The 14,194-nt window shown below is 46.4% G+C and overlaps 1 protein-coding gene across 1 annotated transcript in view; it reads right to left on the bottom strand.

Annotated features, from left to right (window-relative positions):
• The window catches only part of LOC144178368 (uncharacterized), a 120,562-nt gene that overhangs the window by 9,791 nt on the left and 96,577 nt on the right, over window positions 1–14,194 (bottom strand). The window contains exon 2 of the mRNA XM_077706150.1: window positions 1,854–2,059. Coding sequence (XP_077562276.1) covers window positions 1,854–2,059 — 206 coding nt within the window. The remainder of the gene's footprint in view (window positions 1–1,853; window positions 2,060–14,194) is intronic.

The following is a 14,194-nucleotide window of genomic DNA, read 5'->3' as shown; positions in this document are numbered from 1 at the left end:
GCATTGAGCATTTCCACCCACATTATCGGTTTGAATTCAGAATTAAAGTAACGTAAACACATTTATTATCACCAAGACAACACGTTACATTATATTTAAAGCTTTCGAACCATCCGAATTGATGCGCCTTGCGGATTGCGCGCTTCGAAAGGCGCAATTTTTCTATGTGCAGGGTTACATCCGAAAATTATCATCTGTTCTAGCTGGATATTTTCAGAGCTCTAATCTCGGCCATGTAGGAGTGAAATTTGAACTTAGGCTGAGGGGAGTTTGAAGGAGCAGGGTAGAGGGAAAAAAAAAAACAGAAGTAAATGTGACGCAAAGCTTTGCTGGTTTTTGGTGTGGTTTTTTTTTTTTTTCTCATTACGAAGGAAGGAGGACGAATGGACCATGCGAAATAACAGGGATAACATAAAAGGAGAAAAAACAATACTCAAGATGTCCGCTTTGCCCACCTTCTGATGGTCGGATAACCCCAAGCGCAGTATTCAGCAAAGGAGCCGGCCGCATAGGGGAAAACAGCCAAGACGGATAATCGAAAACAAAAAAAGAAAATGCAACGGAAGTGCAAAAACATTTCCATTGGCGTCACTAACGGCACGGGTCGTACGTAAAAGTGCCAGAAACTTTCTTTTCATTCGCGTGCACGCCCTGCTATGCGTGAGAGATGGGAGAGGGACGCCCTGATTTTTAGGCGTCATTAAGCAGCCTCCGAGAGGCCGTAAAAGACGTTAAGTGAATGCCTATCATCCCTTTCTTCTTTCCTGCAAAAGTTGCGGGACAAACTTGCTCGCCCAACAAGCGAGGAAGGAAAATGGGGAACAAGATGTAGCGCAACTTAGGTTCTATTTGTTTAACTCGCAAGGGTGTTGTCATGCTCAAAGACGGCCTTCCTTAACTGCGTGCCTTGGCAATAAGCAGCATAAGTGGGGCAGAAAATGTGCTACTAATGATGTAACACCGCTACAAACCTGTCATCTTTGATGGACTGCCGTACGTAGGCACGTGCTAAAGGAAAGTTAAGTAACACCCTTGTTTCGTAGGTCCATGGAAACATTTTTGAAGCATGTAGGGGATAAAACGAACAGTAAAATTATCAACTGAATTTGTGCATCTTTCTCGGCAAAGCTTAACACGGCGCTGCTGCGCGCTGGGAGTGAACGATCAATGGAAGAATACTGTGGGCTCGTCGGGGGAACAATTATTTTTGCTTAGTCAACTGCCTTTTCATACCTCGACTATTATCTCATGATTTTTTTTTGTTTCATTTGTTTCCTGTGCATTGGTCGCGTTCTTTATTCATATTTTTAAAGTAGCATGTCCCCTCTATGCCCGCCTCTGCTCTCCCCTCTCCCCTGTGAAATGGTGCACTGCATTGTTAATGAGGACTATTCCAGGCCGCGAGCAACACTTGAGTTGGGCTCGAATAACGCTGTCCGCCCACTTAGGTAAACAGCGTCATTTTCGGAAAACTTATTGACAGTAAGAAAGTCATGCATTGAATTTACAGCTCACGTTTCTACGAATACCGTGCTAATGGTTTGTCAATGACACATTTGCCGAATTCGCCGCATTCGGACCTTATATATTCTGTAAAAAGCTATGTGCTTGCAGACGTATTTATGAAAGGCCAGGTATGCCTGTGCCGACTAACAAGTTTGCTGTTAAACCGTCCAGATGAAATTGTTGAAGGTAAGAATTATCCTAGAAAGCATTGTTCTTGCCTTTTTACTGTCTAAGCATAATCACTTGCAGCGAAGTTTTCGTTCGGTAGGGAGCAAAGTTCTGAGAGGTCGAGCGTCAGTTCCACCTATCGTAGCCACTTATTCCACATCCAAAGGAGCGATGCTTACGTCCACACGAATGCCGTGCACTTCGAAGTACTGGCCGGGGGGCCTGTCAGAGGGCACGTATCGGAAGAACTCGATGTCGTCCTTGTACCACTTGACTGAGTAGAGCAGGTCTCCTTCCAGGTCGTAGGCGCACTTGAGAAGTGCCTCGCGACCCACGCTCACGCGCTGAGGCACGTCCAGAGACACGATGCGTAAGCCCAGGATACCTGCGTCAGGGAAACCAGAGGCCGCGGGGGCATTGGGCTTGGAACACCTGCTAGTACTGCTTGGAGGGCCAAAATTTAGAAGATAATAAAATTCATCGCAGCTTGAATTTTTCGGCCTTTGGCCAAAGCTAAGACATCGGTCACAAGATTAGGCTAAGACTGAGCCTCACTCGGAATGGCGTAGTTTGGTGCCATCCTGATAAACACGAAAAAGATGTAGAAGCCCCGGTTTCCAAGCAGGATGGTTTTCAGAAGTGGTTTTCAGCAGAAGCGCATGCGCGCTTTTACATTTTTTACATTTTAAATTTACTTAACAGATGAGGAAGCAGCCCTCATCCAGAGGATTTTATAAGATTTGCGGTTTTTTTTTCCTAGGAAGGAATTTGATTGATTTGATTGATTGATTGTGGGGTTTAACGCGCCGACGCTACACAGGCGATGAGGCGCGCCGTAGTGGAGGGCTCCGGATTAATTTTGACCACCTGGGGATCTTTAACGTGCGCCGAAATCTCGCACACACGGGCGTTTTTGCTTTTCGCCTCCATCAGAAAAGCAGCCGCCACGGCCGGGAATCGAACCCGGGACCTCGTGCTCAGCAGCGCAACGCCTTAGCCACTGAGCCACCGCGGCGGGTCCTAGGAAGGAATTACAGCTGCTTTGCAACAATTAGCTTGCCGCCGAGGTTTTACTTTGACCATGTCATAAATCGTTCTCTATAAGTCTCGGGTTGAGAATGCTTAAGTATTTCACTGATGGCGTCTGGAGTGCTTCATCTCGGAACGGACCAACACGCTTACGCCTACACGTCCGGTTACACTGAAAAAAGTATAACCCCTTCCCTCGGAAACAGGCATGCATGTGAAGCTTGAAATAAGTGAAAACGAAAACAACCAAAATCGAAACGCAACGACCTCAAAAGAAAAATGAAAACACTTCGACTAAAATCAAAGCTCAATGACCGAAATGGAAACGCAATACCTTCGATCGTCAAAAACCAAGCCCTTTCATTTCGCGGAGCCTTCCAGAATGCAATTGTTTGGTATACGTTGTTTTACGTCACTCTTGTGTCATTATCGGGAACGTTTACGTTCGTCAATAGCTGCCCGTTCTTCCGCGGAGCAAACCACGCAAGGGGTGCCCATCCTGCGCTAGACGGTGTACTGCCCGACAAGATCTAGCGACCGCAACTGCACTGTCTCGTGATGCGAGCGACGACGACGCTGATTGGCTCCTATTGTGGGCTGATATAGCGCGACACTTGTGTGCGCGCACCCACGCCAGCTACGAACGGCGAGCGAGAGCTTTGCCTGAGAAGGGGGGTCCCCGGAGGGATTTCAGTCTATAATTCAATCTGTACGCTCCAACAGAGGCGCAGTCAACAGCTTATCCCTGGCCAGTCTCCCCGAGTGGGTACGGAGCAAAGACCTCAAAGGCATCGTCATTATTCATCTTCATAATCGTCTCCATTAGAGCACGTGGATAAAGTTTGCGTTGCAGCAAGGAGTTACGGCGTGCTAAGGCTTGGCGGAGTAAAAAAAACTAGGGGTTCACGTAAGCTTTGTCTTATGACGTAAGAATGCTGAACATCAGTTCTCACTGAGTTTGGTCGCTGACTTATGTCGCTTTGTGCAGTGATGCTCGGTGCTGGCTGAGCCTGCTGAGTTTTGTTTTGCTTGGCATATGATGTCACGAAACACGCAAGACTACGAACATGTCTATTTCAAATTTTGCGTCATAACCAGGGTGTCGAACCGGAATTTTTTCGGGTTCGGTTCGGGTTCGGGTTCAAGCCTTTCGGGTTCGGTTCGGGTTCAGTTCCGGCGCACCATTCCGTTCCGGTTCGAACCGGTTCGAACCAGTTCAAACGGGTTCGAACGGGTTCGGAGAAAAAAAAAGCAAGCGTGTTTTTTTCTGTTAATTTTTTTAAAATGCAGAGCATTTCTTTAACTCACGATGTCACCCGGCGTTGTCGGCGTGCCTCGGCGTCTGCAACAGCCATTCCAGGTACGCCCTCTCCCCCACTCCTCCTCTCCCGCATCACGCTACCCTCCTCGCTCTCAACAACAGGTTCGCACTCCTCCCCCTACACTATATAAAAGAATAATACTTCCGGCGCCTGGTTTCGATCCCACGACCCTGCCGGCGGAACGCAAGGTACATGGTGCTCTACCCACTGCGCCACAAAACCGACACAGAATGGAAGGCTACGAACGCGCCTTATATCCTTGACTCATTCAAACTACATCAATAAGCTGCTGATACAACGCATTCACTACCTGTGGGCGGAACGCGAGGTACATGGTGCTCTTCCCACTGCGCCACAAAACCGACACAGAATGAAATGCTACGAACGCGCCTTATATCCTTGACTCATTCAAACTACGTCAAGAAGCTTTCACGGACTTTACATTAAATTTAGGGTAATAATAAGATGAGAACCTTATGGGCCTTGGGAACTGCAGACTATGCAAAATATTTCGTGGTGCCGTCTGGTGAATGGTAAAAATATATTCGGATGCAAGGTAGGATACCGGAATGGAAAACTAGAAATCACAGTTTTGAGGCCCCGGAACCGGTTCGGAACGGTTCCTTCAATTCGTTCCGGTTCGGGTTCAGTTCCAAAATGGCGGAACAAATACGGTTCCGGTTCAGTTCCGGTTCCGGGAAAAAATTCGGGTTCGGTTCCGGTTTTCGGTTCGGTTCCGGTTCCGGTTCGACACCCTGGTCATAACCCATTTTTCTGTGCTCCTTTACTATGAAAAAGAGCCTTGCCTGATCGGCATTGTTAGGCCTATCTTAATGCGACGGGCGCATTCATGGGTGTGCCCTAGGGGGAAGGGGACGGCGGGCAGTTTCTTCCAACGATGATTATGATATCACAAAAAACAACCAGAATAATAGTAACAATAATTGTTCCGGTTTCGCCGTCACGTTGTATGTTATAAATTAGACAACTCCTTCAGGCAACATTGGAATTCCAGTGATCCCGCCTGGGCCTATACCAAGAATACGGCAGCGCGCATTCAACGCCTTGACAATACGCTGGCAGAAACGTTGGGCGTATTCAAGCGGTTTCTTTCAACGTTTCGAAGAAAACTGTGTCGTTTAAAGAATTATGTTTAGGTAAATGAAATGTCCGCGCACATATTAAAAATATTTGCAGCTACTATTGGGAAAACGTTATTCAAACTTGTTATTTTTAGTTTTTTTTGTGTGTGTATAGGTATGCCGCTTTACTGCAGTTTGATCAACCTGATTGTTAGCCACTGTTTCAAGAATTGATATGTTTGCCCTCGATGTTTAGCCTATTATATTCAGTCTGTGTTTGCTTTTATTGTGCATTCTCTCAGTCAATACCTTTATAATTCCAGTCTTATCGTCTTATTTCAGTGCTGTTAACTCTAGTTTGTTACACTTTTAAATCCCGTGTGTGCGTTTTCGTGCTTTTGTTTCGTTTGCGACACGCACTGTGCGCTGCGTCCTTTTGTTGCCCGGAAAAGTGCGCCGGTGCGAAGATAGCCTGGTTGTTCCTGGGCCCTATAATAAAGTTTAGATTGATGGATTCATGCATTGATTCATTGATTTATTGATTGATGATCGACCAATCGATCGATTGATTGATTAGTTGATTGATTGATTGGTTGAAACTACTCAATCGTTTTTATTTACATCTCAGGAACAGGCGATAGGCCTTTATGGGTGCCAGAAAAATAGTAATTGATGATACGTTAGCACTATTCTTTATTATTGTAATGAAGTTCGAACGTTCGAAGCAGATGACAGTCGTGGATATGCCTACAGAAACTAACTGATAATACATGTTGAGCACACTGTTCTTTTTATTATAAGTACTCCCACGACGCCAGCATATCGGCACTGAAATCATTAACCGACTTATTTTTGGAATTTTTATTGCCACCGCATTTCAAGCCTGCCTTTTTCACAAGTTCTTTTATAGCTCACTCCGCTATGCACCATAAAATCTCCTTTCAGCACGCATCTCCAGTTAGACCGGTCACCCGCGATAAGTGGCGCGGCCACATACGTGCACCGCCACTTCTTCCTCTTGATTCTACAATGAAGTCACCGCCATAACCTGTCATTCCACCTTTTCGTACACTTTAAAACCTTACCTTGAAATGCGTAAAAGCTTGGCTTTCCCCTTCTATGTATGTACCCACCCTTCTCTAATACCCCTCCAGTAGGGTCTCTCAGAAATGGAAATGAAATGAAATAAAATTTCCCAAGTAAAGATCGGGGACAAGGTACGCTTTGTCTTTATTTTTTGGTATTTGTAGGTAAAAAAGTCAGTTGTTCTTTGTGTTAATGTTAGTGTAAGATCTCGCATCTGGCAGAACAGGCTCCGGGTATTAGGCTGCGTCCTTGACATGGGCTCCGAAATTATGGATGCAATCTTATCACTAATTAGGTCTTCATGCTGTCGTGAAGGAGAGGGAGGGTGCTACAACAATCTAAGGTCTGCTTTTGAATCTTAAGGAATGGCCAAGGTGACTGAGGCCAAGTATTGCGGAGCTCTTCCTCTTTATCGCACAAACGTGAATGATGTGTCAATCCGACCGGAGCTTGAAAATTAGCGCTGATTTGTATGATTGACCCATCGCGACATTTAAACGTGAATACTAATGAATTAGGGCAGACCTCACGTGGAAGACTGACGAATCATAATAGACTACAATTGACTAAGAGGATAAAAAATCGCGGTTGAAGGAGAGAGGTAAAGGAGTGTGTGCGGCGCCATGCCGCTGTTTAGACGAACGATGCGGGCGGAACAGAGCAGCCGTTAGGTGGGTACGCCGGAGTTCATTACAGAGATCGGCCGGCAGCGTTTGTTGTGGCTGCTGCGCACACCCCGCAGCGGTGGTCTTCCTTCTTCGCAGACAGGACATAATATAGAAAGCGACCAGCAATTTGGCCTGACCGCTTTCAACGCTGTTCACGCTCCATTCAGCAGTGGAGCTGTAAAAGCAAACAGCTCTACGCGCCTTCCCTGCCTCGCCACCTTCTCTCCCTCCCCCCTTCTTCTCGGCCGCTTTCTCTTCCGCCTCTCACCCCTTGTTGTCCGCAAGCAGCGAACGGGAGAAGCTGCTTGCAGAAAACGTGACTAGCGGCCACTGCGTCTAAGAACCATGGCAAGGAGAAAAGATGTAAGGCGTTCCCCGAGAGAGAAAGAAAGGAAGAGGAGAGAAGGAGAATCGCAGAAAAAAATGATCGAGAAGAAATAAGATAGGAAAGCACAATCCGGGATCGATGGCCCAAGATCGAACTCTATTCTGACAAATCCCTGCGGTGTCGACCCGAACACAGGTTCGGCACGGTCCCAACTTGTTCGTTCAGTTCCGCTCACCGAACCCGGCGAGGGGAGAACGAATCGACGGGGAAGAGTGCCGGACATTTACGAATTGCGAAATCTCTCTTAGAGGAAAGACGCATGGTGGCGCTGCCGGGTTGCCCGGCACGGGAAGAGGGGGCGAGTGCGATACGGGAAGAAGTGCTGGAAAGGTTGGCCGAGGAAGGGGGGCCGGGGATCTCCGGAGCAATATATGTAGGGTCCCGCACGCCTTCGACGCTTCTCCTAACTGCCCCGAGCTCTCTTCACGTTTCGCGCAGAAGGCGGGCCTCGATAAGAAAGAATTACATAAAATGCGAAAGGACGGAGCATTGCAGTTAGAAGTACTATTTATTTCCCCCATTTTTTTCGGCCCTCCCATTCATGCGTTTTCTCTCCTTCGCCCCGTTCGCGATTCCCATGGGACTTGACCTCGTGAAAAGAGAGGAATGCTTTCGCCAAGTTTAACACATGTTTATGAGCGAGACGTTTCGATGGCACTCCGGGGATAGAAAGGACGGGAAAAAAGTGCCCGTACAAGAAAAAGGAACGAAGTAAAGTAAGCGCTAACACTGTTTGAGACTGGGCGCCAATGAGGACAATAGATAAGTGCATCCCCTCCTGCTTTTAGATAAATGTTTTGTCTTGTTTACTCTTCGTCGTTGTGTGCCCTAAAGACTCGTTTGTTCTTAGTACACGGCGAGCCCATAAAACAGAAAAGCAACAAATGATGGGTAAGGCACTCGTGTCTAGTGATAAGATAAGTACCATTCCGATATGACATTACGAAGTGAAGTACTGAGACACACTAAACGTCTTTGATGATCCACCTTTTCTTGCAAATTCCAACGCCTTCGTGCGTTTGTCTTGCTCGTGAAAAATCTTCAACTCGAAGTGTCAAGGCGTTCGTAACGTCAAGTAAAGAAGTCGTGGTATCAAACATACAACAAGCATAGTTTTGTGGGAGAACCAAGAAATCGCGTCAAAACGACGAAAACTTATGTTGACCTACTTAAAATTGATTTTCATTAAGCCCAAGCCGCTTCGCAGCAAATTTTTCCGGGTCAAAAAGCGACAATTATTGGATCAGTGTTCTAAAAATGGCAATAAAAGGAATACCTTTTGCCTAAAAGAACACATAAGAATTTAACTCTTCAATTGACACCAATTAAATAAATGTGTATGTTATTTTTAATGTCGAAGAATATTGAATCAGAGATTCCCTCAGGTACCCGTCGTCAAGAGTCCAGCCCATGTTATCTGCGGTAATGGCATTAAGTGACATCGCCTGAGAAAAAACCAAAATGAACGGTTTCCTTTGCATTGACACGGTTACATTTTTTCCCCAAATTGCAACTGATTAGGGCCAGACAACAGTGCGTGAGCTGTTTAGTTATTCCGCCGTAGAGATTTTAAAAGAAAAGACTTTGAGAAACTGGATTCAATGTAGGCATTCTTAGATAAATGTTCCAGCCGCACTGGTGTACATGAATGTCTTTTGAACTGAGCTTCACTACTATGCCCAAGTACACTGCTAGAAAGACAGTTGGTTGGTGAAACAAAGATTCCGATACCAAAGTATGACGGCTTTACATCGCCTTTTGTTAACTACTTTGGACGTACTGCTGGGACCCTGGCCAGACCCACAGTATTTAAACAAGGCCTTTAAGGCAGTGCTGGCATTGTTGAAAAGCAGCGGTTTGGCAGCTAGATTGTAGATCAATCCCGTTGTGGTAAACTATTGAACATGTACTGTACATAGTATAGGCATTTTGTATATACTTATACTACCCCCTCTATGTCCATGATCCTACCTGTCACCCTCTGTATCAATGTTCTCCCCCACCCCCCCGCACACACACACACACACACAGAGTGGCAGGTCAGAGACTATACGATCAGGCCGACCTCTCTGTGTTTTCCTCACATTCAATAAATTACTTTCTCCCTCTCTCTCTCTATCTCGTAATACCCGATTTATCGCTATGAATGGCTACACACCGAGTTCGTTTAAATTCGGCTTTACTACTTCAGAATAATTTTTTCCTGGGAAAAATTTTTTTCAGGACCGTATAGGAATATGAAGTCCGTAAGGCGTAATATTTTAACATTTTTATATGCCGCGAACTTGTTACATACGACATGTTATAAACGGATGGATGGATGTCTGATTTGAGCCCACATATAAATACTTCGGCATTTAAAAGTTGGGGAGCAGGGAGTGGCCAGCAGGTACACATCTGCAGTTCTCACCGACCGGCGCCTCGTCGTCCCTCAATACCCCCTTTCGGGACTATAAAGGCAAGAGCAACGGCGTTCCTTCGGCGTGCTTCGATTACTACTTAGCCACTAAGGTCTTGCAGCCGCTGTTTGTTATCGTTACGCGCCGTTAGTGATTGTAATGGCCGGGGCGCACGAAGCTTGAACAGCGGATAAAATCACTATGCGCTTGTTTTGAGGGCTAGGGCCTGTAAAGTGTGCTTTGCCAGTGAGGCACTGCTGCCTTCGGCAAAGCCTCTGTTGTGTTTCGAGAAATACACGCTTATAAAGACGACATGGTTTTTAGGGCTACTTCAACGCGAAAATTCCGAACTGTCCGTATGTTTTTTCTGTGTGTCAGTCTGTTCGTAAGTCTGTCAGCTTCTTACGAATTCTTGCGAGGGTATGGTTTTTTTTTTTGCTTCTTAGGTGAAGTGATCTGAGAACAGACAAAACAGGCTTAATATTCTACAGAAAACAACCGTCCGAATGTGCGTAACCAAAACTACTGATTCTTATTAATTAGACAAATAACCGTTTTGACTGCTAGCTTTTCTAGTGAAGGCCGCGCCTTTCATCTACACGTGAAGACCAGCCTTAACAAAATGCTATCCTTACCGCCGAAAGGCCTGGTAAGAATAAAAAAATGCTCTGCGATAATATTGCATGATGTACATAACGTCAGACAAGTTTTTGTGCTGTTTTTGGCGGTAGACCACAACACTCACTATAGGTCTCCATAATATATTTGATAAGGCGTTCAGCATCTGCGTGTTACAGCAACAGGTCGCTCATTACGGAGAAACGTCACAAAAGCAGTTCAACTTGAAAAGTCCAGCTGCTTTACTCTCATACTTCCATTACATAAAGTGGCCTCTAAGAGTTAACAATCATGATCGGCTCTTCCAAGTGGTAGCAATTTTTTTACATTGAAGTGTTGTAATGCTAGTTTTATGGGGGGTCTACAAATGCAGGCGCCTCAAAGCGAGAACTGGCACTGTTGTGACCGGTGGCCTCAAGGCGCATTTGAAACTCCCCACCAGGAGGCGCAGTGCCGTGGCCTCCACGTGACCGAAAGTCTGCTGCCACGTTCTTTTTTTTTTTTTTTTTTTGGGGGGGGGGTTGAGGGTAGGGGGAGCGGGGAAGGTTTAGAGTAGGTTTACATTTGGGCATACCCTGCCTGGTGGCAGCCAGTTTGGTGAGAGTCGTATGGTAGTGTATGCTCACAGCGGCACGTTCTTCTTGGTGCGTTCTGTGAATTTATGTGTGTTTGCGTCCGGCACAGGCTTGTGTGGCTCCAGAGTAAGCTCGGGCATGTTGATGCACAACCGTTTGAGGATTTTACGCTTTGATGCCTGGTGTGCAATAGCTTTAGGTAATTTACCCTTTGTTATCTGAAGAACACCCCAGTAAAAGTGATTTTTTTTTCCTTTGAAATATTCCAAGGGATAGAAATAATTCTGCGATTTCTCTTTGCTGGAAAAAATAGAGTGATACAAATTGCTCTTTAAAGTACGAACAAATATTTGCTGCAGTGCTTTAAGTGGGTTTTCTGGTGTGCACTAGGATTCGTCGATGTAAGAAAAGGAGATAACGATGAGTATTCTACCTGACGCCAGCTTCTGTATACACTTTAGATAAGATATAATTCTATATTACCCTCTGTCATTTTTGCACACTAGCGATGAATTGTTATTTCATATGACAGCTCTACAAAGGCGAAGAGGTGTAGCAAGAAAAGCGGCTAACTTATCAGAAATCATATGCAGCGAAACTTTTCTTAATACGCCAGCAGAGCAGGTCGATGTTCGTGTTGCTTGTTTGGAATTTGAAGTGGCTACAGCGGATGTTTATTCACCACCTCGTGGTCACAGAACAGAACATGCGCTCCGCAGACTGCGGTTATAGTGAACCAACACCAAGCATTTTTTTGGTTCATTAGCCATTTACACTTCTGTCCCCCGCTCGTAGGACGAGAGTAGGGCTTCAATATTCAGCACTGGGTGTCATTGTCCCTTTTGTTTCGTGCGTTTGTTTACCCTAGAAAAGATATTTCTGGATATTGTTGTTGAGAACCAACGTACTTTGTTTTAGCTTCGATAAAATTCTACGTCTAGAAATGTTTGGCAGATTTTATGGGTTTAAAAGTGGTGGGAAATATAGATAAAGACGCACTATACTTCAAAAAGTTAACAAGAGATGAAGAGCAAAGTGGAAGCAAAATTCAAAGCCTTTTTTGTCACAACGTACATCTCTCCTGCACCATTACTGTTAGTACCAAACGCACAAGACAGCAAGATAAAAACGGTTGCTGTAAAGTGAGGCCAGAGTTAAAATGCTTGTCTACTAGGGTTTCTAGTTTTTAGGCTCAGGTTGCCGAAGAACTCCTGAAAGGTCGTGACACTAAATAAAAGACGCGTGCCGGTAAATTTTGTATGCCGTGCGTGCGCCTGTTGACCGTTTAATGAGCAAAAAGAGTCACTTTAATGAGAAAACACAAAAGACAGACCCACTAACAAGGCTGGCCCTTCACGGCAGTTTGAGAAGCGCTATTGAAACACAAAAAAGGGTAAAAGGCGCGGTGTAATTGTATTTCCACCGAAAGCCAGCACACGTCCTCGCGTGCGGGATAATTACGGCGGCAGAGGAGTTATGGGCCACCCCTTGCCTCCACGTACGTTTTGTTTTACCTGTCAGTCACCTATACTTAGTTTCATTACTTTTCTTTTTTTGCTTGCTGCCCATGCATTTCACTTTCTTTTTTTTTTTGTGAGCCTATTGTTAGGCATAAACAAATTGCTACGCAGCACTGGTAATAGCCTTTTAACCGGCTCCTGGAAACCGACCTCTGCCTAGATGTCGCTGGTGAATCGAATCCCTAGATCTCTCTTTCTCTAACTCTGATAGCGAAAAGGCAAAAAGTTTAACGATAAGCGCGACATTTCTTTTATGCGCTCCGCATTTCCGCATCTCCATTGCCGCATTGCGGTATTCATGAGCTATTACCTTCTGGCTTACGTAACGAAGCACGTGGCAAAGCTGGTACGCAGGCCACGCGCAGGTGAACGGCGATAGCTCGAACCTCGCACTCGTTTTCGAGAAGCGGCACCGTGGCGGAAAATGCAGCGACAGAAGCAACAACGATACCATCGCGCGGAGGCGAAATGCGGGGGACCGAAGCGAGGAGAAGGAAAAGGAGCGGCAGTTCAGGAGAGAGGGAGGGACGAGTGCGCGCTCCCGCGTGGGTGAGCTCACCTATGAAGCAGCTCACGAAGCGGGCCCACTATACGACGGCTTGTCTACCACTCCAAGCGGCGCACATGTTTTCCGCTCACGCCAGGAGCAGAGCGCTTCAGGTCGTGCAAAAAGCCACAAATCGGCCACCCCTGTGCCCGAAAAACAACAGAGGCAGCGGGGTGGAAGTGCGGGTGCAACGGTGAGGAGGCGAAAGGCTGCGCGGCATGCCCTGAACCCGCGCTCTCTGAGCTGCTTGGCGGGAGACAACGCAGCTGCGCTTATTCGCATCACGTTGTGCTGAGTAATTAGGGGAGGCCGCTGTCCGTGGAATTATTAATACAAACGAGGCCTTGCCCTCTTCTGTTCGCTTCTCCTCCTTCGTGTCGCTGTCTATTTCGCCCTCTTCCCCCGCTGCCTCGCCCCCTTTACCACTCCCGCTCGGGCCCAGGTTCCGTGGCCGTGTAGGGTCCGGGGATAACGCGCAGTCGGTGCGGCTCGCGGCCGGAGGGAGAGAAGCATTTTAGTGAAATTGGTGCTCCCAAGAAGCAGGCGCTATGGAGAGATCGAAGAGCGCTCCTGGCCCGTACCAAGGGCCCGGCGTCATTCGTTAAGGACCCGTGGAATGGGTAACGAGCGAGGGTGGGTCAGGCACTGATGTCGATACGAATGATACGAGCATGCGAGCCGGGAGGAAGAAGGGAGAAGAGTGATCTGAACAGGAAAAAAAAACGCCACTTTCGGGAAGAAGGATAAATAGAACGCGAACATTTCTCCGATAAAAATGCAGAGTCCATAATCCAATCAGCCAAAGTCCAAATATACGACAACGCAGAGCTTACCGAATGTGATGTTATGACTTTCTACCTATCAGTTTGTGATTAGGTCATCCGAATGTGCTGATTCGGTTAGCTCAGCGTTGTCGCTAATTTGGACTTTGGCTGTCTGGATTTTGGACTTTGCACTTGTACAGGAGAAAGCTTCGCGTTTCATCATCATTATCATCATCTCTTGGCCCTTGCGGAAACACACTGTGTAAAGTTGACTTTGCTGCATTGCGTTTCTTCCGACATCGCCACAAGTTAGACATAGAAGGCTTCGCTTTAATAAGAACCAGTAAGGCATTTGGGCACAAGTGCTTTTAATGTTCAGCTAGATGCGAAGAGTGAGGGTAAGATGTCTAACTGTCAAGGTCGCTTCACTGAACCACTGAACTTTTCGTCGTACTTCCTCGTGTTTTCTCATAGTTTAACGAAGCTTGTAGGAATATTTTCATTTCTTTTTCTCGTCTGTGG

This window comes from Haemaphysalis longicornis, unplaced genomic scaffold (genome assembly GCF_048455015.1).
Source record: "Haemaphysalis longicornis isolate Haplotype H1 unplaced genomic scaffold, Haemaphysalis longicornis Haplotype H1 scaffold_4, whole genome shotgun sequence".
NCBI lineage: Eukaryota > Metazoa > Arthropoda > Arachnida > Ixodida > Ixodidae > Haemaphysalis > Haemaphysalis longicornis.
The sequence above is the reverse complement of the archived record's forward strand: the minus strand, read 5'-3'. Positions and strand labels throughout refer to the sequence as shown.